Source organism: Quercus suber, unplaced genomic scaffold (assembly GCF_002906115.3).
Source record: "Quercus suber isolate HL8 unplaced genomic scaffold, Cork oak 2.0 scaffold_614, whole genome shotgun sequence".
NCBI lineage: Eukaryota > Viridiplantae > Streptophyta > Magnoliopsida > Fagales > Fagaceae > Quercus > Quercus suber.
The window spans coordinates 857-25,150 of NW_027070057.1; the positions used below are offsets into that span (position 1 = coordinate 857).

At 34.3% G+C, this 24,294-nt stretch overlaps 1 protein-coding gene across 1 annotated transcript; it reads right to left on the bottom strand.

Moving 5' to 3' along the window:
* Nucleotides 1-856: 856 nt before the first annotated feature.
* On the bottom strand, nucleotides 857-23,455 carry LOC112012829 (guanine nucleotide exchange factor SPIKE 1; the record flags this gene model as incomplete). Its single annotated transcript, XM_065765190.1, is given in 25 exon segments — nucleotides 857-967; nucleotides 1,147-1,222; nucleotides 2,321-2,390; nucleotides 2,393-2,419; nucleotides 2,422-2,449; nucleotides 3,377-3,570; nucleotides 4,607-4,678; nucleotides 4,681-4,732; nucleotides 7,469-7,613; nucleotides 9,398-9,435; nucleotides 9,621-9,728; nucleotides 11,842-12,013; nucleotides 12,350-12,409; nucleotides 13,430-13,473; nucleotides 13,634-13,825; nucleotides 13,978-14,145; nucleotides 16,672-16,959; nucleotides 19,046-19,357; nucleotides 21,002-21,139; nucleotides 21,267-21,364; nucleotides 21,494-21,549; nucleotides 21,774-21,877; nucleotides 22,054-22,169; nucleotides 22,758-22,920; nucleotides 23,021-23,455. Coding segments are annotated over 25 exon segments (2,892 nt in total), but the record flags the coding sequence as incomplete, so codon positions are not given.
* Between the last annotated feature and the right edge of the window lie 839 nt (nucleotides 23,456-24,294).

Below are 24,294 nucleotides of genomic sequence, written 5' to 3' on the forward strand. Positions count from 1 at the left end.
TCCTCATTGTTTGATGTGGTGTATTTGGAAGGAGAGAAATAGTAGGTGTTATGAAGACAAGGACTGTTCCATGCCTGATCTCAAGCTTCTTTTTTTTGGAACCTTACTTGATTGGTTCTCTGTGTGGAGAAACCATCATTTTTCTTCTATTTTGGATTTACTTGATTTTTGTAATGTTCGTTTTTGATTTGTTCACCCCTATATACTCCTTGTGTACTTGGGTGTCTCTCTCTTTTTGATATCAATGAATCTTTATTACTTATGAAAAAAAAATTTATTAGGCATTTCTTGTAAATCTATTTTAAATAAAGTTTCCTAATACCTATAAGAAAAAAATATCCAGGCTGATCTCCTCATCTTGATTCTGCAAGCATGTGCTGACACTATAGACTATTTAATTCTGTTCATAACTTATCTCGACATACTTTAACTGACTTATGCTCAGCTACAATTAAATTAGATTAGTTCTACAAAAGCAACTACCCAAAATTGTTTCATTTTTGCTATAACTGCATAGTCTATGACCATGAATTGGTACACATAATTTGCGTTGGCATTATTACTTAAAATTTAATATTTTATTTGGGTGGTGAAAAGAGATTGGTTTTAAGGTGAGAAAATCTACAGCTTTGATAAAGAGCTTTGAGGTGTTTTTTTATTTTCATTTATGCAAATATATTTCCTACAGCAAAACAGAGAGGAACCTTAATATTCCCAGCTAGTGGTACAATCACAACTGCATAATTTACCTTAAAAACTTAGTGAATGCAAGCTGAGATTTTGAATGGGAAAATATTCAATAGAAATAAAAAAGAAATGAATAAATAAACTGGTTCAAAAATTTAACAATATGCACCTGTCCAATGAGTGGAAAATATAACTGTGCAATATATAGCTTATCTTCAGGCTTTTGGTATCGAGCATCAAACTCATGCTTGCACAAGAGGACTACTAATATTCTAGCTGCCTACACATGGAAAGCAAGTATTACAACAAAATAATAATAATTGCATGTTTTCCACAATAGTATACAGTACATAGCTAAAAATGAATAACAGTCATATTTATGCAAATTGTGCAGGACACAAATACATCTATATATATATGAAATTAAGGTCAATGCAAGAAATCTGAATTGAGACTTACATTTGCCCGCAGAGATAAATCGTCATGATCCCAAGTAAGGAAAATCTCCTGTATCAAGACAGATGAAAGGTAGTTCCTACGACATGAACATGCATTTAAGTCAAGCACACATCACAGACCACCTAAAGTAGCTGAGCCAAATAGATTGAAATCTTAAAAAGTAATGAAAATAAAGATTTAAAATAATAATAATAATAATAATTGTGAAGATATTCCATTCTTCCATAAGCATGCCAACTGTTAACACTAAAGGTGATGTATCGTCAGCTATCCCATAAAATCTAATACAAATTGTAATTCAAAATGGAAGAGTCACACCTTTTGGAAATGTATTATAAAGGAACAGTATTCTGGATATTGCATGGGAATACATCTATCACTAATGCAAGAGTCAAGTTTTTCCAACCTTCATTGTAACAATAAATGGATTTTAACAAAAAAATAAAATTAATTAATTTTCAACATCTATGATAAGGATAGCAACACATCTGAGAAATAATTAACATGCATGTGAAATCACAACTATAATTAATTTCTAGCTTCTGTACATAATGCAGCATTATACTCCCTCCAATGTATTTTGTTAAACCTTTTATCCTTAATAGGATGTCTGTAAACATGTCCATTTTCTGCAAAGGCATAAACTATTTTATGGCCTTTTCTATATTACCCTTACTTTTTGAAATAAAATACAATAATACTAGATGAACTCAAACAATGAACTAAGTCAATAAAAAGAAAATGTATAAAAACAATGAACTCAATAAGTCAAATGCTCCCGTTTTAATACTAAAATTCGAATTTTGGAGCTTATTAGCATTACTAATATGCTTATAAACAAACAACTCTAGATGTTCTAGTATGATCAAACCAGAGGCTCCAACTAGTAGTGGCATGATGTGGTTTAGCAATTTTGGAGAAAAGCAGCAGGCATCCTTGGATGGATCAATTAAATTAGCAGAATATCATCAATTCCAACGTCAAAGTTTGGTTTGATATTATTTTACAGAAATTATATGCTTACAGAGAACACTATACCACAAAACAATATCAAATAAGCAAGTTACACAGAAATTTGAGCTACTTTGAGATGCTAAATTCACCTACAATTCCACCGTTATCCATATAAAAAGTGATGAAGTACCAAAGAAGAAGTGTGACATTGATGAATTACCTATCTGAAGGGTCTCTCCCAGGCATTTCCACAAAAAGGTCATGATCACATATAATCTGCAAAAATGTAGCTTGCAGTCATGCAGAACCATTTGGCACACCCAGAAAACTTGTCAAGGTACAAGGAAACCTGCACATACAGAAGAAACTATGTATAGAGTATAGAAAAGGGCAACAACAAAGTCCACCACTTTCAGGCCAATAGCCCTACTGCTTTAGTACGGATGTACAAATCACATTTTGCATTCCCCTACAACTAAGATATGTTTCTTTATCAATGTTAATAAGTTGGTGTCGTTTGTTAACTCAAAAGTCATCATCCTTATTGTCTTCACCTCATCCAAGTAGCTAGTGGAGAGAAAATAGACAATTATACAAACAGAAAACCCAAAACAAAACAAAATAAAGAGGATTGATAAGGCACTGTCTCAAACATTCAATTAAACATCCCAAAAGTTAATCATCAGCTGTATAAGCACACTCATAAATACATTCCAGTTGCCCCTATTAAAACAATGTTTTATACAGTAGCAATTTGGAATTCAGCCACAATTTAAATACAGCAACCAAAACCACCAAGTAAAATATGGAGGTGAAATAATGCCAGCACCAGCAAAACAAAGTATTTTGCAGTGCAATTCACACTGAATTGTAACAATGAGTAATGCAAGGAACATATCCAGTGGTGTCATTTGACCCAAGATACAATGTCTGTATTGCATCAACTTTTAGAACAAGACTGCTGGTGTATTCCTTAAGCATGGTAATCCATTTTATGAGAAGTTTGTGACCCTCCGCTCCTCCCGTTTATTACAGAAAAGTGGATGATAAGTTGGCATTGCTTAAATTCTCCCGAAGTTACTCTTTTATCTAATTCTAATTTTCTAAATGATGAACAAAACTATTGAGTATTTTTTTATACGTCACCATGTTTATCATCAAAAGAGTTCTCAAAATATAGCAGGGCCATTCAACATTCTTGGTCTATGGTAGATTCAAAAGGATCAATCATAAATTCTTACAAATGTGCAACATTAAAATACAGCAGAAAGCATACCAATTCAAAAACTTGGCGAGGTTCAATGATGGACAAAAGATCATAACAAAAGAAGGCCAAACTGCTATTCAAACGTTTTGCCAAGCTCAACCCCTTCTTACAGCGCTCATGCACTTCTGTTAGAAGGCAATCATACAACTGCATTATACATCTAAAGACACCTTCTTTCAATTGCATTGGAGGGATATCTTCATCTGTACCAAAAGGAAAATAATATTATTAAAATAAAATAAAATAAAACTCACTCAAAAATTAAACCAGATTATAAGCTGATTAGAAATGTGATGCTATGATTTGCTGGCAGCGACATGGAATTAAATTGTACGATCAACAAAGAATTTTAAACGAAAGCAACTATATATATAACAAAAGAAGAAATGGCATCCTAACATAGTTCAGTAGTACAATCTATCAAAAAAAAGTGCAGCAAATAGAATGGCAAAAATAACATTTTTTTTAACACCAATCAAAGATATGTGACTCTAAGCAGCAGAAAAGGATATAAATTGTTATTAATATTTACTAAAAACACCATATGGTACCATCACTACTACATGATTCACTTGAAGTTTAGACTATAGACAACATCCAGTAAGCAAGGATGAGCAAGTCAAACCAATTTTTAAAGGAAATATCACTCCTTTGGACATGGAAACTACAGCCCAAAAACCAAAGAATATGCTTGTTTCCATGATAGATGAATCATTCCAAAATTTATTCATGCTTTATATAATATTAATGAACTTAAATTTAACAAGCAAAATATTATTCAACATGCATCTTAGATTGAAAGCATATCCTATCAAAGGCACAAAATAAATTTCTTTCCTTACATGTTAAATTACATTTTTTATATCTAATTTCTTGGATTTTGGACATGCATGCGACTTAGCTAGATAATATTTATGATGAAAGAGGCACAAAGAGATTTGGGAAAATCCCTTCAACCTAAAAAATCCAATTCCTCATTAAAAAATGAGGGACACATCCAATGCACAAGCTAGCTTTCACATGGGAAGTTACACTATATATTAAGCTTGTAATCATGCACCTAAGTAGTATTATTAAGCTTTCCAATAATTGAAGACTTGACCAATGGCCTTCTCTACTACCAAATAACTTCTTAGTAATTCAACATCTACTAAAAATATAGATGCAGAAACAACATGGATATTAGCAAAAGCCATCTTAGGAGATGGCATGAATAAGATTCAGGGAATTCAAAAATACCTGTGGGAAGGTTATGATAGAAAAGACGAGTCTTCTCCAATGCCATTGACTTGACAATTAGCTCAAGGAAAACCAAGCCATGGCCAAAACATCATCATATACTGGTCCAACACGGTAGCCTTTAGCCTGCACAATAAAGTTAATACTGTTTAAGAAATGAAAAACAAACAGATATATAAGCAGAAAACACTTTTTTTTTATAAGTAATAAGATTATATAAATCAGGAAAAGAGCGTCACCCAAGTATACAAGAAATATACTGGGGTAGACAATCAGTTACAAAAATTGCATAATCTAATAAATCAACATTAAAAATAAAGAAATGTTCCTCATGGCTGTCAGCAAAATCAATTATATATTGGCACAAACAGGATAGCAAAATCAGGATTTCGGTTTGAATTAATAGGATAACATTGAATAACAATTATATAATTAATTTATGTAAATATATTTGGATTGACATCTTCACCAAAAATAATCTCTCTTTCCGCTTCTATTCTATCTATCATTTTACAATATTAATTAAGGATTAGTGTAGAAGTTTTGTAAGTAATTGGCTTAAGAGTGATGGGAGATTGGGAACAGAATATAGAAGTTTGTTTGGCTCTGTTCACTAGAAATAGCTCTCCGTAGTAATAGTAATAAGAAGTTTTTGTCCAAATGCTGTTTTTTCTTCTTTTTTTTTTTTTTTTTTTTTTTTTTTGAGAAGTAATTGGTAAGCTATGCATGCATCAGTAGGTCTTTATATATATATATATATATAAGAAATAAAATGCATCCAATGGATCTAAAAGCCACGACCTTACCCTCCACCCAATCTTATACATAGGGAGGAGGTATCATTTGAACTAGATTTCATTGGCTGTTTGGCTGAAATTTTAAATCTTGAGAGTTACTGGTTTTTGAGAATTTGAATCCACAATAGTAGACTTTATTGTGTTTAAGCATGCTTAGAATTTGAATTCATGTTGCACTTTCATTACTCTATATTTTAAAATACACTTTAAATGATGAAAATAATCTTTTAAATTGTTCACTTTGTACTTTTTAAAGTCATAAATTAATACTTTGAAAATTATGTGTAATTTTCTTATACCCTCAATGATCAAAAAATCATATTTTTGTTAAATTACTCCAATATTTTGTATAAAGTTCAAATTAATAAGTCTCATATCAGTGATGTGAGAAATGAGATTTCTTTGGTAAAATGTCGGAGTTGAAATTCTTACATTTCATGAGTACTGTCATTCTTGAGTTCGTCAAAGGAACAACCAAACTATCAAAAATTCTCAGAAATTACAATTTTCCAACTTGAAATCCTACATCAAGCACATTCCCTAAAAAAATTGATGAAAAACACGTTTGAGAATGTATTTTTGGTCATTCATTCTTGATAACGTGTTTTGCATTCAACAATGGGGTTCTTCACTGGGATTTACACTTTATTCAGGCCATATAATGGGAATTGGAGTCCTTGATGACTTTCATGGATACCATTCATGGTTTTAGATTTAGGGGGATAGGGGAGGAAAAGATGTGCTAGAAACCTGATAAGAAAAAGGGCTTCAAGGTTGGTTCTCTTCTGGATACAGCTGCAATCACCAGTGAGCATCCTTCCCCTTGGAAAATCATATGGAAATCAAAAGCTCCTCCGAGAGTAGCCTTCTTTGTATGGACTGTAGCTTTTGGGGTAGATTTTTTTTACTATTGACAACTTCAAGAAGAGAAAGGGAAGGATTAAAAATGGTGCTATATGTAATGCAATGGTGAATCTGTTGATCACCTTGTGCTCAATTGCCCTATTGCTTCAGATTTGTGGTCAATGATTTTGGTTTTATTTGGACTTTCATGGGTGATGCCAAAATCTGTAGTTAAGCTCTAAGCTTGTTGGCAAGGTCGTTTTGGTTGTCATCGAAATGGTCGGTTATACCCCATTGCTTGATGTGGTGTATTTGGAGGGAAAGAAATAGCAAGAGTTTTGAAGACATTGAAAGTTATTTGCCTAACCTTAAGTTGTTCATTTTTAGAACATTATTGGATTGGCTGACAGCCATAAGGAACTTTTCTTTATTTTCTACTGTTGATTTATTAGATTTATGCAATTTTTGTAACTGATTGTCTACCCTAGTATATTTCCTGTATACTTGGGTGACTTTTTTTTCTGATTTATATAATAATAATAATAAAAATAATAAAAAAAACCTGAAAGCAATAAAAATAGCATGTCTCCAAACTTTCTTGTCGTTGTATTTTAAAAACCAAATAGGGCATAGCATTTCAGAGCTGTTTAATGATTTGCTGGAAGGTTTTATTTTAAACAGCAACCAATGAATGAATTTAAAAATTTTATCAGGATAAGATTGTGATCCGTATTGCATTTAAGAAACAGGCTTAGGTTTTTATGGCTGTTTGTTGATTTGATGTCAATGTTCACATGTTCAGATTTCTTGTAAGATGCTCATAGACAAAGAAGAGGGAAAAACAAAGATGATCAAAACAATAAACTGAACCATTTGATGTTAATGTTTCCATTTCCAAGCTGACAAAAACAATATACTGAAATGAATCTATTTTTACTTGGTCAAAAGTGGACACCAGAACCAACTTGCAAAAGTGGCATGCTAATTACCATTGCATGTAATTTACATGCTACACTTGCATGCTAAATTGTTCCTGTCAATATAACATTCAGGACATACACTCAGTGGCGGTTTACAGAGAATTGTATGTTATCACTTTTGTTTTTTCTCGGTCCCATGCACTTCTTCTATACATCACACTTAATAGTTACATGTTCTGAAGTAAATTAACTCACTAGAACTAGCATCAAAGATTAAAGTGTGAGCAGTGAGATAGAATTACCTTACTTCGGGCCAAGCTACCCCAGACAGTTGACAAACCAGGATATACTGGTGCTTGACGACCCCCAAAGTCATCAAAAGTATAATCAACATAGTTAACTAGAAAATGATTTCGTTCAGCATCATCAGCCGACTCCTGTTGCACCCTACCAAAAAAGAAAATATTACACGCTATTAAATGCTAAATTGGAAATGCAATCGTTGAACTACAGGAAAAAGAGAGCAAAAGAGAGGGTGGGGGCTGTTAGTTTTTTTTTTTTTTTTTTTTTTTTTTTTTTTTTTTGGATTAGTAAGAAATAAGTATACTCACAAGGCTACTTTATGCATGAAAAGCACAAAGCAAACCACAAAATTACAAAGAAAAGAATTAAATAAAGAACAGGAAAAACAAGAAAGAAAATTAATTACAAAAGAGGAGAGAACAAGGAATGAAGGAGAGATTCACTAGATGTGAGTCCCCAAGCTTGAGACCAATCAAATAGAGATCCACTAAAAGAAGCACACAACTGATCTCTGGAGCGTAGCCTGTCANAATTACAAAAGAGGAGAGAACAAAGGAAAGAAAGGAGAGATTCACTAGATGTGAGTCCCCAAGCTTGAGACCAATCAAATAGAGATCCACTAAAAGAAGCACACAACTGATCTCTGGAGCTGTCCAAGTCCTCAAAAGTCCGCTGATTACGCTCCTTCCAAAGACACCACAATAAACACAACGGAACTGAATACCAAATATTAGACGAGTGCTTCTCCAACCAATTCCACTAACCAAATAGCAGACCTGTAACCGTTCTAGGTAAGACCCACAAAAACCCAAAAGATTGAAAAACTCACAAACAACTGATGAGTCTTCTCACAATGAAGCAGTAAATGATCCACAGTCTTTACACAACAACGACACATAATACACCAATCAACAAAATCAAAACCCCTAAGTCTCAGATTATCACCCGTAAGAATCTTATGCCATGCTACAGTCCAAACAAAGGAGAGACGCGAAGGAGCCTTAACTTTCCAAATATCTTTCCAAGGAAAGATAATATAAGAAGAATAGCGTGTCATAATACGTACAAATGTCAAAATCCCTATTAGTCTTCAACTTCATCTCATCCGGTCACCAGTATCTGTTAAAGGAGTATTGGATTCCAAGATACAATTAAAATCCTCCCAAGTATCCAACTCCGAAACATTAAGATCCCGAAGGAAACAAACATTCCAAGTTCTCCTTTCCCCCACTCCCAACCTTAACAAAGAACACTCAACAGAGGCTTCCCTATAATGGCAATACCATACAATCTCGGGAAAGCCAGTTGGAGGGGTTGATCCCCACACCACACATCTTGCCAAAATTTCACTCTACTCCCCACCCAAACAACAAAGTGAGTGTTTTTGCTAAAATCCTCCCAGCCCATGCAGATACCTCTCCATAAACCACACCCATGAACACCCCTACCCAACTTAAAAGTCCATCTCCCCCCCCCCCCCCCCCCACAAAACTCTTCCCCAAACTTCCTCACTACCACCCTCCTCCAAAGCCGTCTCCTCAGGCCCAAACCGCCATAGCCATTTCCCTAGTAAGGCTTTATTGAAAGTAGTTATTTTCCTTATACCTAACCCACCATTGGCAATAGGCACACACACTTTATCCTATTCTACCAGGTGAGTCTTATGCAAACTAGTCAAACAAAAAAATAAAGAAGAAAATTGAAGACACACACACACACACAAAAAAAAAAACAAACAAAAAAAAGGAAGAAGAAGAATAGGTGATTGCACACAGCACTCAAAAGCCCTTCATATTTTTGTTAGCATGGAAGTATTTACATATTAAGTGTTTGCATGGATATACGAATATGCATCATAGTGGCAAAGACCTCAAATTTCTGTATAGGTGTGCATGGCACATAATTCTGACCATAACTGAAATACATACCGAGTTACAATATTAACCATGGCTCTGAAGGCCGCAACCTGAAAGAAAATTAAAAAGAAAATGAGATGGCAACATAGAGCTAAGAGCCCAAGAGAATATCAAAGTGACACTCAAGTGAAGACATCAAGGAAATTATGAAAACCGACACAAGAAAATATGAACATTAAATTCACAAGCACGAAACAGAGACAATAAAAAGCACTAGTAGAAGTTTCCTGAATACCTGTAGGGTTTCTCCACCATTGCCAATAAGATGGAGAAGCATATTCAAAATTGGGTGAAGAAACTGAAGCAAAGCTGTGGAATCAACATTCTTCAAACTGTTAATGGCCTGCACAGAAATCAGTACATATTGGAGTCAAGCCATTCAATAAAGCAGGTCAACCTCTATTATATATACACTAAGAAGCCTGGACATGGACACAGGGCATGGATATGACACTGAAACTAACACTGACACAAACAGAAATTTTTGAAAAACTAAAACATGACATGGCAAAGGCATGGAATAAGTAATTGATTAACATATTTTTAGGTATATTTTAAGTTTGTTATAATTTTTTAATATTAAGAATTAAGTTCTAATAAGAAACAAAGGAATGCATCAAATATACAGGACATGTCACAGGAATATCACAAATAAGCTCTAAAGTTTCAATGCTCAATAAAAATTAATAAGTTTGAAAGAAGAAAAAATCTTAACGCTGCCATCCATTCAAACAAAGTTCTGAAAAGCTGCAGTTTCAGATCAAAAATATCCTGTTCACACCCAACCATTTTTGTCTTTTTTCCTGTTCCCAGTAATTGTGTAAATTACTACTATGGCAAAAAACTTAGGTATTAAGTACAATACATAGGTGTTGTACCTCCAGTTTACCATTGAAAACACACGTGGCACACACAAGAGTACAGTACATTAGGTGGGGTACCTCCGGTTACCATTGAAATTATGCCACATGTTGCACACACAAGGCATGATTACCGCTTGCAACCAACTTTACTTTCCCATATAATGTTCTCTCTCTTCCTTGGTCATGATGAAAAAACAAAATCCCCATTGAAAACACACGTGGCACACACAAGATTTCAGTACATTAGGTGGGGTACCTCCGGTTACCATTGAAATTATGCCACATGTTGCACACACAAGGCATGATTACCGCTTGCAACCAACTTTACTTTTCCATATAATGTTCTCTCTTTTCCTTGGTCATGATGAAAAACCAAAATCCCCATTTTGTTCCTCTGTTACTATCAAACCTCAATCTCACTCCCACTGGAAATACCATTGAATCGAATTTCAAAATTGATCCCGCCATCAGCTCTAAGGGCTCATTACAGTAGATAGCATTGTCATCTAAAGCCTTCACAGCTTTTGCAGCATCACCATGCATATTGATGGCAGACTCTTTACTACTGTTCAAAATGAGAAACAGACTGTCAATGAGTTTGGATAAGCACTGATCTAACTGTTTTGAGCGCCGATGAGTGCAGATCGAGAGAGAGATTACATTGCGGGTAAAACAAGCTGTAGACTGGAAAAATTTTTAAAAAAAAAGAAATTGCTAGATGCACAACAGACACGCAGGCAGCCGTGTCCCCAAAATGTCCAACAGAAACATACCTGGGTTGTTGCCATGTACAAGCTTCCTTGTTTCTACACAGTATTTGTATATCTGTTTCTATACTATAGAAGTTGGGTAGCCTGTCACACAATGGCACAACCACCCATGCCAGACTCAAGCTGCTGATATCATATACTACATCTAAGTGACTCAGACTTGGATCCCAACCATTAATCATGCTCTGATGATTCCTGTCTCCATTAATCATGTAAGGCTGTAAGTCTCTAGATAGCATCAGTATTTGTGAATGTATCCTAGCCCAGATGCAGGGTCAGCAAGGTCTATCCATTGCGAGCTTCGGTGCTGCCCCTTAGGTTTTTCACAGACATTTTGGGACCTGATTGAGAACTGAACAGTCCAAACTAGCCCTTCACTGCATCTTTTCAGCGATAGGATCAGCATCAGGCAGGCAGCCATATTTTGAATCCCATCCCAATAAAACCTTAAACTGATATGGTAGAGTACTAGCCTAGACTTACGAAGACACATATCCAGGTAGTTGTCTACCTCATTTGGTTTTAACATTAATTGGAGAAGCAGGAGAAACAAAAATAAATAAATAAATAAATAAAGAAAACCAACAAAAGAAAAACATATGGCACAAAAGTAGTACACGACTCTTCAAGATCTTGTATTTATGTTGCTGGGAAAAGGAATTTCCTTCAGGAACAAAGAGGTATAAGAAATACAAAAGAAAATAAATAGATAATAAATTTTAAAAAAAGGGGGAGGTTTTGAAAAAGAATGAAACATATGATTATGATGATAAACAAAAATCCTAAAATACTGAAAAGATTAAAGCGTAAATTCAAACAATACCTCCAGAAGTTCAGAACCCCAAGGTGGGCTTGTTCGCAGTGTGTGTCTGTCATATTCAAGAAAAAAGTCTCTAATGCGCTCATTGATGGGGTATAAAGATGAACAAAGTTTTAAAAAAAAAAAAAAAAAAAAAAAAAAAAAAAAAAAAAAACCAAAGAGATGCCTTTTGTTCATCCTTGCACGTGAAAGCCAAGTAACTGAGAAATTTAGCACTCTAATAAACAAGAATGAAATCAGTATAAAACTTTGTGAGTGTGCGCGCATGTGTGTGTGTGTGTGTGTGTGTGTGTGTGTGAGAGAGAGAGAGAGAGAGAGAGAGAGAGACTCAACAGTCAGGTGTTTACTTTGTAATCATTAACTAGCCTAAGTTTGATTTGCACCCGAAGTATGAACTAAAACAAAGAGAAAAATAAAATGCAGGAAAACAGATGAATGTTTAATTTAACAAGTAAAATGTTCTATATAAGCGCACAGAAGAAAAGGTTCTATGGAACATACCCTTCCCGTGTCCTGGAGATAATGTGGAACCAACTCCTTCATAATTGGCAAAGAAATTTCAGATCGCAACCTGAGCAGAACCATATCCATTATAGCTTCTAGATATCAATTGACCATTTATTAATAATTACACTAGTACTAAATTTATAATTGTGCAACAAAGGATAAAAATGGTCATAAAATCAGAAAAATCGCATTATTTAGTCCATTTCTATAACTCAAAAATTAACAGGAAAGAATGCTTACAAAGAATGGATCTGTTTATGATCACATACTTGATGAAGTTTTAACATCAAATACAATTCAAAGAGAGGAAACCAATCCTATGGGGAAGGATCCAGTTGAGAAAATCACAATTTATTGGTTCACTGGCAAGCATGCCAGCAGCATCCTTTTTAAGTGATCCCACAGCTTACATTCTCACTTCTCAGGAAGGTTGAGTTACTGCATTAGGAAGCCCCCTTTCATTAGACAAGAGTGTAACATGTACTCCCTTGAAGATGTCACAGGAGGCTTTTCAATTCAGTTCATTATTCTTGACTTGACATCTAATTCTCTCTGTTTCTCTTTTACCCAGCTCAAATAATAGTAAAACGGAGCACAGAGCCATACACATAGTCAATTGCCAACAAGCATACAAAACCTCCCTTTTTTTCTAAATGCATTCCCTATGCATTTTCCTGGTCATTAACCTCTTACAAATATATCTGATTCCACGGTAGATACAATTAATTCAACTGCTATCAAGTCTACAGGTATTTGCCATTAATTGTTATTTAGATAATTATAGCGTGGTAGTTCATGAAGCATAGACAGACAAGATATGGCCAATGAAATCACTTTTTAGCCACCAGAAAGGCAGACTACATGTGGCTACCCAGTAATTCCAAGGCTATGCCCAAAAATTAGACAAAGATAAGCAGCTGCCACAATCAAAAGTAGATATAAACATGAGACAATTAATATAAGTGTCTGTTTAATGAATTACTAAAGAAACAGCAGCCATATGGAAAAAACAAAAGACAAGATGGACTCTTCTAGCTACTAGGACAAACAAGGAGAAAGATCAGATTTCAAGGAAAATACATACTGAGCATGTGTAGATAATGGAAGTGATGCATATCCAATAACCACCTGGAAAACACATGGACCAAATGATCATTTCAATGAAGTAAATATGATAAAACTGAAGAAGCCTCACAACACAAGCCATATAAATACAAAAATCAAGTAAAGAAGATATGACGATATAAAGCAGTAGTCTGAAATACAAAAAAAAACAAACAGAACTCACTGGCTTTGGAGCTTCTAGTTTTGTCTGAAGATCAACATGGAAGAATGTGAATAAAAGGTGATGTGTTGGCGTCCAGATAGCAGGGAGAGCAATTTTAACCTCGTCATGGTAAGAAGGCACTCTAGCCCCAACAGCAACTTGCGTGTTAACCCACTTATGTAGTGATGCACCAAGCTCCCTCGGATACATTGCCTAGTTAAATTAGTCATGCATGTAAAACAATATGACATTTAGAAAGCATACTGCTTTGACTTATCACACAGAGGGACCTATCAAAAAAAAACTTATCACACAAAGGGGGAATAAGCGTACTGCTGTGAATATATAACAATTGACAGATTTACCTCTAAAGGCTGTCTACGAATATCAGTATCATCCTCTCTCAGCTCAACCCGTATGAACAAATTCCTCTTCCGACTTAAACTAACCGTCAAGGGATATACATACAGACAATGAAAAAGCTGCAGGAAAGGTTCATTTCTCGTTGTTGTGCGGAAGTCGAAAGCTTGGAACTGCAAGTTAATCATATAGTTATTTTGGAAAATTATACGCACAAAAAGAACATTAACTAGACACATTATTAAATGTCAACTGCTATTCTGCATGTTACAATTTTCAGAATACATATAGCATTACAAGGATAAGTAACATTCATTCAAGAACAATGAGCCAACTGAAGCACATTGTTTGAGAGCGTCCACTGAATTAGGGTATATTCAAATTGCATACAGTTTCGAAAATGTGGACCCTCTGATCTATTTCCCTAAACATTATTCTTGAAGGGATGGTTAAAATTGATGTACATGGATAAAGAACTGACACTCCTCATACTATAAATGGAAATTCATGGGACCTTAAATCCAATCATTTCTCAAAGAAAATAAAAACCAAAACTGAATTATAGCCATAAGATCTTAACACTATTGACAAAACATTGATTGGGTATAGAAAAATTCAACACTATAGTGTGCTGCAATACACTTCCCAACCCTCCAACTTTACAAATTTTATAAGACACATTTGGGAACACAATCCACCATTGATCTTATATTGACTAAATCTTATAGACTAATACTCATTAAGTGATTAAATTATTAACTAATTTTAGTAATTAGTCATAGGTCAGTATGACTACCAGATATTCAAGAAAGGATACTGCATTTAAGTACTCGTATCTAGCTAATCCACAAAATAAAAGTACTTGACTTGCAATTTTAAGTGGCTCATATAAATTTTATATGAATTATATAAAAAAAAATTATTTCAATTTATATGATTATTTCATTACTTGATTATTGTATTTCCCTTTTTATATATATATATATATATATAGGATTATGATTTCAACTTCCTATGATAACTATTTTTCATCAGGCCAAGATACCAAATGGTTTTATGTGAAGGCAATGTTCAAGCCTCAGATCTCTTATTTCAAATTTATCAAAAAAAAAAAATTTAAGTGCGCTTTACTTCAATCATGCGCTCACTTGCACTTTGTATTCAACGCTATAGTGTGCTGCAATACACTTCCCAACCCTCCAACTTTACAAATTTTATAAGACCCATTTGGGAACACAATCCACCATTGATCTTATATTGACTAAATCTTATAGACTAATACTCATTAAGTGATTAAATTATTAACTAATTTTAGTAATTAGTCATAGGTCAGTATGACTACCAGATATTCAAGAAAGGATACTGCATTTAAGTACTCGTATCTAGCTAATCCACAAAATAAAAGTACTTGACTTGCAATTTTAAGTGGCTCATATAAATTTTATATGAATTATATAAAAAAAAAAAATTATTTCAATTTATATGATTATTTCATTACTTGATTATTGTATTTCCCTTTTTTTATATATATAGGATTATGATTTCAACTTCTTGTGATAACTATTTTTCATCAGGCCAAGATACCAAATGGTTTTATGTGAAGGCAATGTTCAAGCCTCAAATCTCTTATTTCAAATTTATCAAAAAAAAAAAAATTTAAGTGCGCTTTACTTCAATCACGCGCTCGCTTGCACTTTGTGCCTAAGTTCCAAAAGGCCTTTGCGCTTAAGTGCTCCCCACACTTTACCAACACTAGACCAAGAGCCCAACTCCATTTTGATTACCCTACACTAACTAGTTCAAAAAATATAAATAATAAGAAGTGACAGGAAATATGATACTCTAAACAAAGTGCCTAACAAGATAGGATCACAATTCAGACCCTAGAAGGTTGGTCATCTATTTAGGCATAGAAAAGGACTATATTGATAATAAAGAGACTATTATTATCAACATCCACCAAGATACCAAAAGAAAAATATGTGAGGCATAAAGCTATTTTGTTCTAGACAAATGATTATATAATTACTATAATAAATAAATATCAACCCTTGTTCTTTGATCATTTATTACTCACTCATCTTTGTACGTTATTTTCATTTTCTAGTCACAGACTTCAAATATCCCAACCAGCCATTAGCTGAGAGTAAAAATTGCAAATTAGCTCATTCCATTTCAGCTTTAAATGCATCTGCAGCCAGTGCCTCCATTACAATATGATGGATCTATAGAGTATGCTTATATTCTTTGTTTTTTATATAGGCAAACACCACACATGCACCCATAAAGGATAGAACCCATAGTCTCACCCTCCAGCCCTTGTTTACAATGGGACCAGATACAATTTGGTCCAAAGACTATTGGCTTTGTTTTCCAAAAAATTGAAAAATCAATGATGAATAGATCCACCAAACACCAGATAGATGAAGACAAACAAATATTTTACTACAAGATGGAAGTAATAGGTTGAGAACAACTGAATTCACCCATGTTTATAAGCACGCATGCGAGGAGACTGAACCATAAAAAATAAGTTAAAAATAAATAGGAAACCTGATGCATGCATCAAAACCACAAAAAACTTCATGGTGTATTCATGGCATTTCAATCATGATGAAACAGCTGTGAATTTTCATATAGACTCACTCAATAAAACGAAATGGACAGGATCCTAGTTTGTACAAGGGCATTGTACTTACATCATCAACACTGAAATCAGCATTTCCATGCAAACTCGATCCATTTCCAGAAATTTCTTTACCATCATATAAATTCCACTTTGAGTTACTACTCTGAGGCCCATCAGAACCATTATTGGTGAACCTTCTGAATGTGGAATCAGCAATGCGGTCCCCCAGGTCAATGGAATCATTGGTCACACTCCCAGTTTCTGATATATTGTCCAAGTCAGCTTGGCCAATCTGGTGCTTCTCAATTTCCAGTCGCAAAACACCTTTCACAGGTTTATGAACCTTCCGTTTCGGATCCTATGTACAGCCCAACAACAACAACAACAACAAAAAGGTTATTGAGCAGTATATTAATTAAACTTTTAATGATAAGTGAAAGAGAAGACTTCACATCCTCACATTTAGGGGGGGAAAAAGGAAGAAGAAGAAAATAAAAGAGATGCCTACAGAGTATCCATAAATATTCACATGTCCAGCAATGAACTAACATACAAATGATCAATTGAAAAGGCAAGCCCACTAAGGACTCATTCATCATATATTGATGGTAGACTAAGTCATGTCTGGCTCTTAGCCTCTCACTCTTTTTTGATCGGTATATTACACACATCCTATGGATCTTGAACTCACAACCTCACCCTCCATTCCATTATTGGGGGAAGAGGAAGTGTTGTTTGAGCTAGAGCTAGAGCTTATTGGCAGCTGGCCTACCACTTTCCTCATCTATGCATTCTCTGGAATTTAAAAAAGAAAAGAAATAATAATGGATATTTATCACATTCAAGTGATACACTAATCCTCTCAGGGAGCAAGATAGTGCAGAGCACCAACTTTTTTGAGAAAGGGGTATAGGAACTTTCCTTGGAGATCAATTTGGCAAGCCAAAGTCCCTGTGCGAAATTCTTTGCTTGGACAGCTACAAAAGGAAAAATTCTAACGACTGATAAGTTTGGATTGGTGTTGCATGTGTAAAGCAAATGGGGATTCACCAAATCATACTTGTCTTAATTGTGAGGTAGCACTTGTTTCTCTTCTTTATTTACACCCCATGTACATGCATAGTGCCCCTTTTGCACCCTTTGATCAAAGTTCTTATTTTCTGGTCAAAAGAAAAAAGATATTATTTTACCTATCCAGAGAAATAGTCTGGAAAAATCAAGCTATTATAGCAGGTCCAGAACTTAGTTCCATTATGCTTGATGTGGACTATTTGGCGTGAACACAATTGGCGTACATCAAGGATGCAGAAAGTACAGGGACTCAGTTGTTAGAGATGTTTACTAGTTCTTTGTTCGATTTGCCTCACACATGGGGGGTTTACTAATAGTACTTCTATTGTGGAGTTTATAGATTTGTTTCCTTGTTTCACATAATTTTTATTGTAGTAATTCTTTGGGCTTCTTTGTGTCCATTGTTCATGAAGTAGTCTTTTCTCAATAAATTGATTATTACAAATCCAAACGATAAAGAGAGAGAGAGAGAGAAACAGGTTTCTTTCAGTGGGCTCACCCATGGCAGGTTACATGTTGACAAGCTTCTTGGCCTTTATGATAGAGTACAAATGATGTCTGGAAAATTGCAATGGATCTGGAGAATCTATTTTTCAAGACTCCAGTATCAGCAAATCTAAAGAATGAAGCTCAGAAGAACAACATGCAGGCACACTCGCATGTCTGGTTCTGCCCAGGCTTTTACCTAATAAACTTGCTTCCACTCACCACCAGTGAAGTAGTGAGCACGTCCCTACCATTTCCCATATATTCTAGAGTAATCTTTTAGGAGGTGCGATTTTACATATTCCAGCCATATCCTTCTCATATATTTGAACTTAAGTCGTTCCAAATCAGGAGTTAAAGTTGAACAACAAGGGTTTCAAATCAAGTATCAAAGCATAGCTGTGAATTCCACCTGATTCCTTAGTGATAACATAAGATGCCTAAGGGCAAATCAAGGACAAAACTAAATAGAGACCCAAACTTTATGTAATATATCAACGAGAATAATAACAAGACAGCTAACCAACATGCAACATCACTGTTTTAAAAAAGAAAAAGAATATGGCAAAGTGGCAATAGGAGTTACGGGAGGCAAAGTACATAAAAAATTAATAGCAGGCTAAAAATCTTAGGGAAGCTGTACATAGACAGTCAGAATAGGAGGTGGACATAAAGTTCACAATGATTTAAGCAAGTGAATGACACCAAAAATTTTGCCAATGCATCATGGGGGGAGGATCAATCAAAGGCCAAGTAGTTTAAATCAATTCATTAGCATATAATAATGTTAGCTATAATTTCATGTATTATTTCTAAACCACCATAGACAGGAACCTTAAAAACCTACAAGAATGAGGCTTCAAAAATACAAATAAATCTCTTCCTACCTGAAGCGAGTCCTCAGTATAGCTTTCTTTAACTTTACTCAAGTTTGAAATTTCAACAATGACAGAGCTTCCACTTGAATAACCCAGCTTTCCATCTAATGTGATCTTTGTACTAGGCTCAAACACACCCTCATGGGAACTTGAGCCAGATACACTAGGAGCAAGAGGGCTGCTGGGGGAAGCAGACCCTCCAGTAGCTGTACCAATGCTGTTATCAAATAACGAAACCATAGCCCAGGCAAAGGATTCTCTGTAAGGCATGATTTGAGACCACACCTGCAGTTTCTGCCTTTCTCTCTCCGACAAATGCCCCTGTTCAGATAGGATAATGCAATGAATTTACAAAAACAGAATAGTTCAATCAAGCAATCAATGAAAAGAATAAATTTGTACCAGATTATTGAAAGTAAGGAAAAGAAAAATGCCTTCAACAACACAAAAACTCACACACAGAATTTTGCAAAGTCATTTCAAATAATTCACAGATAAGCATATTCAAGGTATCATGACATCTAGGACTGAAAAGAGTGATGATCAATACAAATGCCGTGATCAGGTTGAAACCCAGCAGGTCATGGGGAGACCAGAGCCAGCCTATGATGCACAAGTACGGATACGAGTATTGGTACTATACGGGTACAGGTACAAGTACGAGGATACAACATTTCTTTAAAAACTTAGGATATGATACGTAGGGGATACGGCAATTATTTAATTAATTAATTTTTTTTAGGTATATTTAAATAATTTTGGACATAATTTTTGTTTATTTTTGGTTTTAAAATTAAGTAACAATAACATGTTTGAAAAAATATCTAAAATTAATCTAAAGGAAAATTTAAAATTAATTAATAAACATAAACACTATTTTAAAAAATAATAAATTTAAAACTATATACAAGATTTTTTAGGAAAAAAGAATATATAAAAACATGATAAAAATTATACACAAGACTGTAACATATTAAAAAGAATATTAAGCTGATGCTTTAAATTGTTTTTTTATATTCAATTTTCAATATCCATTGAGTGCCGAGATGATGATGGTGCTGTCTTTTTTGGGAAAAAGAAAAGAAATAAATAAATGTACTCTTTGGGAATAGTTGACAGCTGGACATTTTATTATAGCTGTATTCGTTGGGAATACACATAATACTATTTGAGCCAAGGCACATATGAAAAAAACAAGAAAAAGTTGAGAATAAGGAGAAAGATGAAGAAGGAGATGAAGAAGATGAAAGAAACAAATGAGGAGAAAGACGAAGAAGCAGGAGCAGGGAGACAACGAGGGATGGGAACCTGGACCTGCAGTGACCTGTAACAACCTCCGGCAACCTTTGGCAGTACTTATTTCGACCCAAATCTCTTTGTTTTCCTTCTCTCTTTTTTTCCCTTTTCTTTCCTCTCCCATGTCCGGGACATAGCCCGACATATCGTAGACGTATTTGGGCCGTACCCGGAATAATAAAAAATATAAAAAAAAAAACATTTTTTTTGGCTTTGATACACTCTGGCTACATTTGTACCCAAAATCCAACCTGTATTCGTATCCGATACATATCGGAAACAGGTACGAAGCCAAAATTCACACATCCATGCTTCCCAGGAGCCAGCACTGGCACAATTGGTGGTAATCTAGCCCCAACTTCATAATCACATCAACGACCAAGAATTCTAACAAAGGTTAACAAAATTAAGCAATTTGTTAAATACAGACAAGGCATTAAATTTCTCAAGATGCCAACAGAACCAAAATTGAAAAAAAAAAAAAAAAAAAAAAAAAAGTGATAGAGAATGGACATTTTCCATTTGATGTAGAGAGAAGAAAGAAAAAAAAAAGGCCCACCAAGAATGTCGCCGACTGATAATCCACACAAATATCAAATTTCAGTTCATTAAGAAACAAGTTGAGGGCAACTAGTAAGAATGGAAATTTAAAGATTTATTTGGATATACCGGTTCTTTACGTGAATAAACAGAAGATGTAACTCCGCCTTCTTCAGTGGCATGCCTTTCTAACTGGATTAAAAGACAAACTGATGCGGATGGAGCATCCAAATAGAAGATTCCTCGTGGTTCATAAGAAAGTTTTTCCTGGAAATGGGGTCAATGAAAAAACATTTCCTTGGTCATAATGTAAGCAATACTTAACTCTATTTGCTAAAATAAAAGGATATAGAAAATTTTGGACAAATTAGTGCTAGATCGGTTTTACACTTACATCCTGCATTTCAGTTGGTAACACACGAAAATGGAAATCCTCAGACAACTTTTCTCTTCTCTCCTTATTATATAAGCAAATTGTACCATAGAATGGCTCTACAAGAGAGAGAATCAAAATTCAGAAATCTTAAGATGGCTTAAACCAATAAATCAACTACAGTAACATAACAATGATATGATGAAGCAACTATCAGAGGACTGCAGTACCAAGAGCAAAAAACTCACCTAATAATCCCGCTTGAAATGATAGGGACTGAACCTTGACAGAGATCTTCAATCCACTAAGGCCATCCAAAAATGAAACAAAAAAAGAGAAACAGAGAGTTAATCTGGAAAAGAAAACATACTTATAATTAAAACTTCAAGAGCAGAAACGCAGATTCTACTCCGTAATAAGACTTTGAAACTGCGTCCTTTTCAATAAAAACACAACAACCAAGCCTTAGTCCTAAATACAATTTTTGTACTCTTATGGCTGGGAGAAGAAAAAAAGTGGGGGGCATACTGTGAAAGAGGAGCTTCTGAAATCCTTTGACCAAATATCATCGACCTCTCATTTTCCCAATCAAACGCTGGTTCATATGCAGGGAGAGGAGACGGGCCAAAATGCTGCAAATTAATCTATAAAAATTAAATTAAATGAAACCCTGGAAAATTTACGAGATATAAAAAATAAAAAACTAGAGTAGCATGCATTTCACCAAATTCCGAAAAGACATGAGAAAATAAATACACCGGTGCTACATTTGTTCTTAATAAAACAAAGAGAGACAAATGAGTAAAACCTTTGGAACAGACACATCAGAGGTTGTTTCAGTAAATTGCCTTCCTGAGGTACTCGGAAGGTCATCATCAGTAGTATCTTCCACCTTTGCTCGCCTTGCATTAGCAAGACGCATTTCTGCAAATGTTTCAAAACAATTTCTCAAAACACTCTGCACAAATTTCACACAAACATATAATAATTCCCTCCTAACTGTTCGCCTTTTTCAAACCGCTCGGATTACTTGCACAATAAGCAACATCTTAAATTAAAAATACACATTCATTTTAGTCCGTCAACTTTTATCAATTGTCAATTTAATCCACTAAATTTAAAATCTTGTTATTTCAATCCACTAATTTTCAAATTTTTCATTTTAGTCCATCAATTTTGATCAATTGCGTCCGCCAAGTTTAAAAATTATCATTTTTTCTAGTTTAAATTGAAAATGTGAGACAAAATGGACTAAAATAACAAGTGATTAAAATTATAAAATGTAAAGTGAAATTTTTGCCTTTAGTTTTCACCAATCTATTTATGTCTAATTTTGTAAAATAAAAAATAAAAATAAAAAAAAAAATCAATTTATGTCAATAAATATCTTACACAAACTTCCTTTAACTGAATTTTTTTTTCTTTTTACTTTTTACTATAACATTCATTTCAATAAAAATCTCACACAAAAATTCAATATCATAAATTTAAAAATAAAATAAAATAAAATACCAGTCTCAATGTCAGTGTCGGGGCCTTCATAAATCTGGTTGGAAAACGACGGCGTTCCAATGGTGTCGTAGTGGCCGTACTTGTTGTCGTCTTTAACCCAATCCGCCGTGTAGCATTGTACCAGCTCGTTCAGATGCGGCCACTGCTCCAAATTCTCATCGAACTTCAACAAAAAAAAAAAAAATTAATTAATTAAATTAAACTAATTTTCTCTTTTTTTGTGTGTGGAAACGGAAATGCCATTGGGAATGCGACGAAATTACCTTGTTGTGCCACTTGGTGGTGGCCGGAGTGGAGTCGCGGCGGTGCCGGAGTTGGAGCATTGTTTGGGTCAGATCTAGGGTTTAGTTTTAGAGCTGAAAGTGGAGATTTTTTTTAATGGTTTTGGGTTTTTGGGGAATGGAAATGAGGAGATGTTGAAGTTGGGGGAAGGGAAGTAGTAGTGTAATGGAGGGGGGGGTAGTGGAAGTAGTTGGATTTGTTTTTGTGTAAAGTAAAAGGAGTTTGCGTATTTGGTAGATCTAAAAGCAAAGTCTAAGCTAACAAAAATTATAATATAGAAGAGTGTTAGAAAGAGTGAGAGAGAGAGAGGGAGAGAGAGAGAGCGTGCGTGTTGTACAGAAGTCAAAATAGAGTCCAAAGAGAGCAAACGCCAGAATGGAGAGAGAGTACTGGAGTTGTAGTAGTGGGGGTTGGGGTGAGGTGTCTTTCTTTCCTTTTCTTTTGTATCGGACCCCTGGTGACCCAGCAAATTTACTGTATCTTTTTTTTTTTCTCTTTTTTCTTTAACTAAATACTATTTTTGTTCATATATTTTTGGAGAAGTGCTACTGCCTTTACAATATTTTTATAATAAATCTTAAATAATTGATTGTTATAGGTTTTTTTCTTTTAGAACTCATAGATTTTTAATTTGAATCAACTACTAAAATAATTTTTTTGATCACTAGTAACAGTCAGTAATGCCATCTAAGATTTATAGTGAAAATGTTGTAAAAAATGTTCTGAACGTAACATTTCTTATATTTTAAGGTCACTATTAATTTAATTCCTACATTTTGATAATATTCAATTTGATTTTGGATAGTTGAATAAGAGATCTGGGATTCAATCCCCTCTTACATAAAAAATCAATTAGTGTCTTAGTTTAATGAAAAAGAGTTATCATCAAAAGCGAATGTCATAATTTGAAACTAAGATAAAAATTTTAAAAAAAAATTTTAAAATTACCCAAATTAACTGCTACCAAAATGTAGGAACAAAATTAACAATAACCCTAAAATGTAAGGACGAAATACCCAAACTTTGGCTTTTGGTTATTTTGCTTCTAAGAAAAGAAAAGCCAGATTTTGCTTTTGGTACGTGGAATTATTAAAATTTAAAATTTTGCTTTGTGTATCTTATCTAGTAGTAATAGACAATCTTCTAAGAAAAAAAAAATAGTATATACAATCTTCTAAGAAAAAAGTAGTAATAGACAAATAGTATATACAAACTTCTAAGAAAAGCTAGGGCTTTCTTTTTTGTGTAATGATAA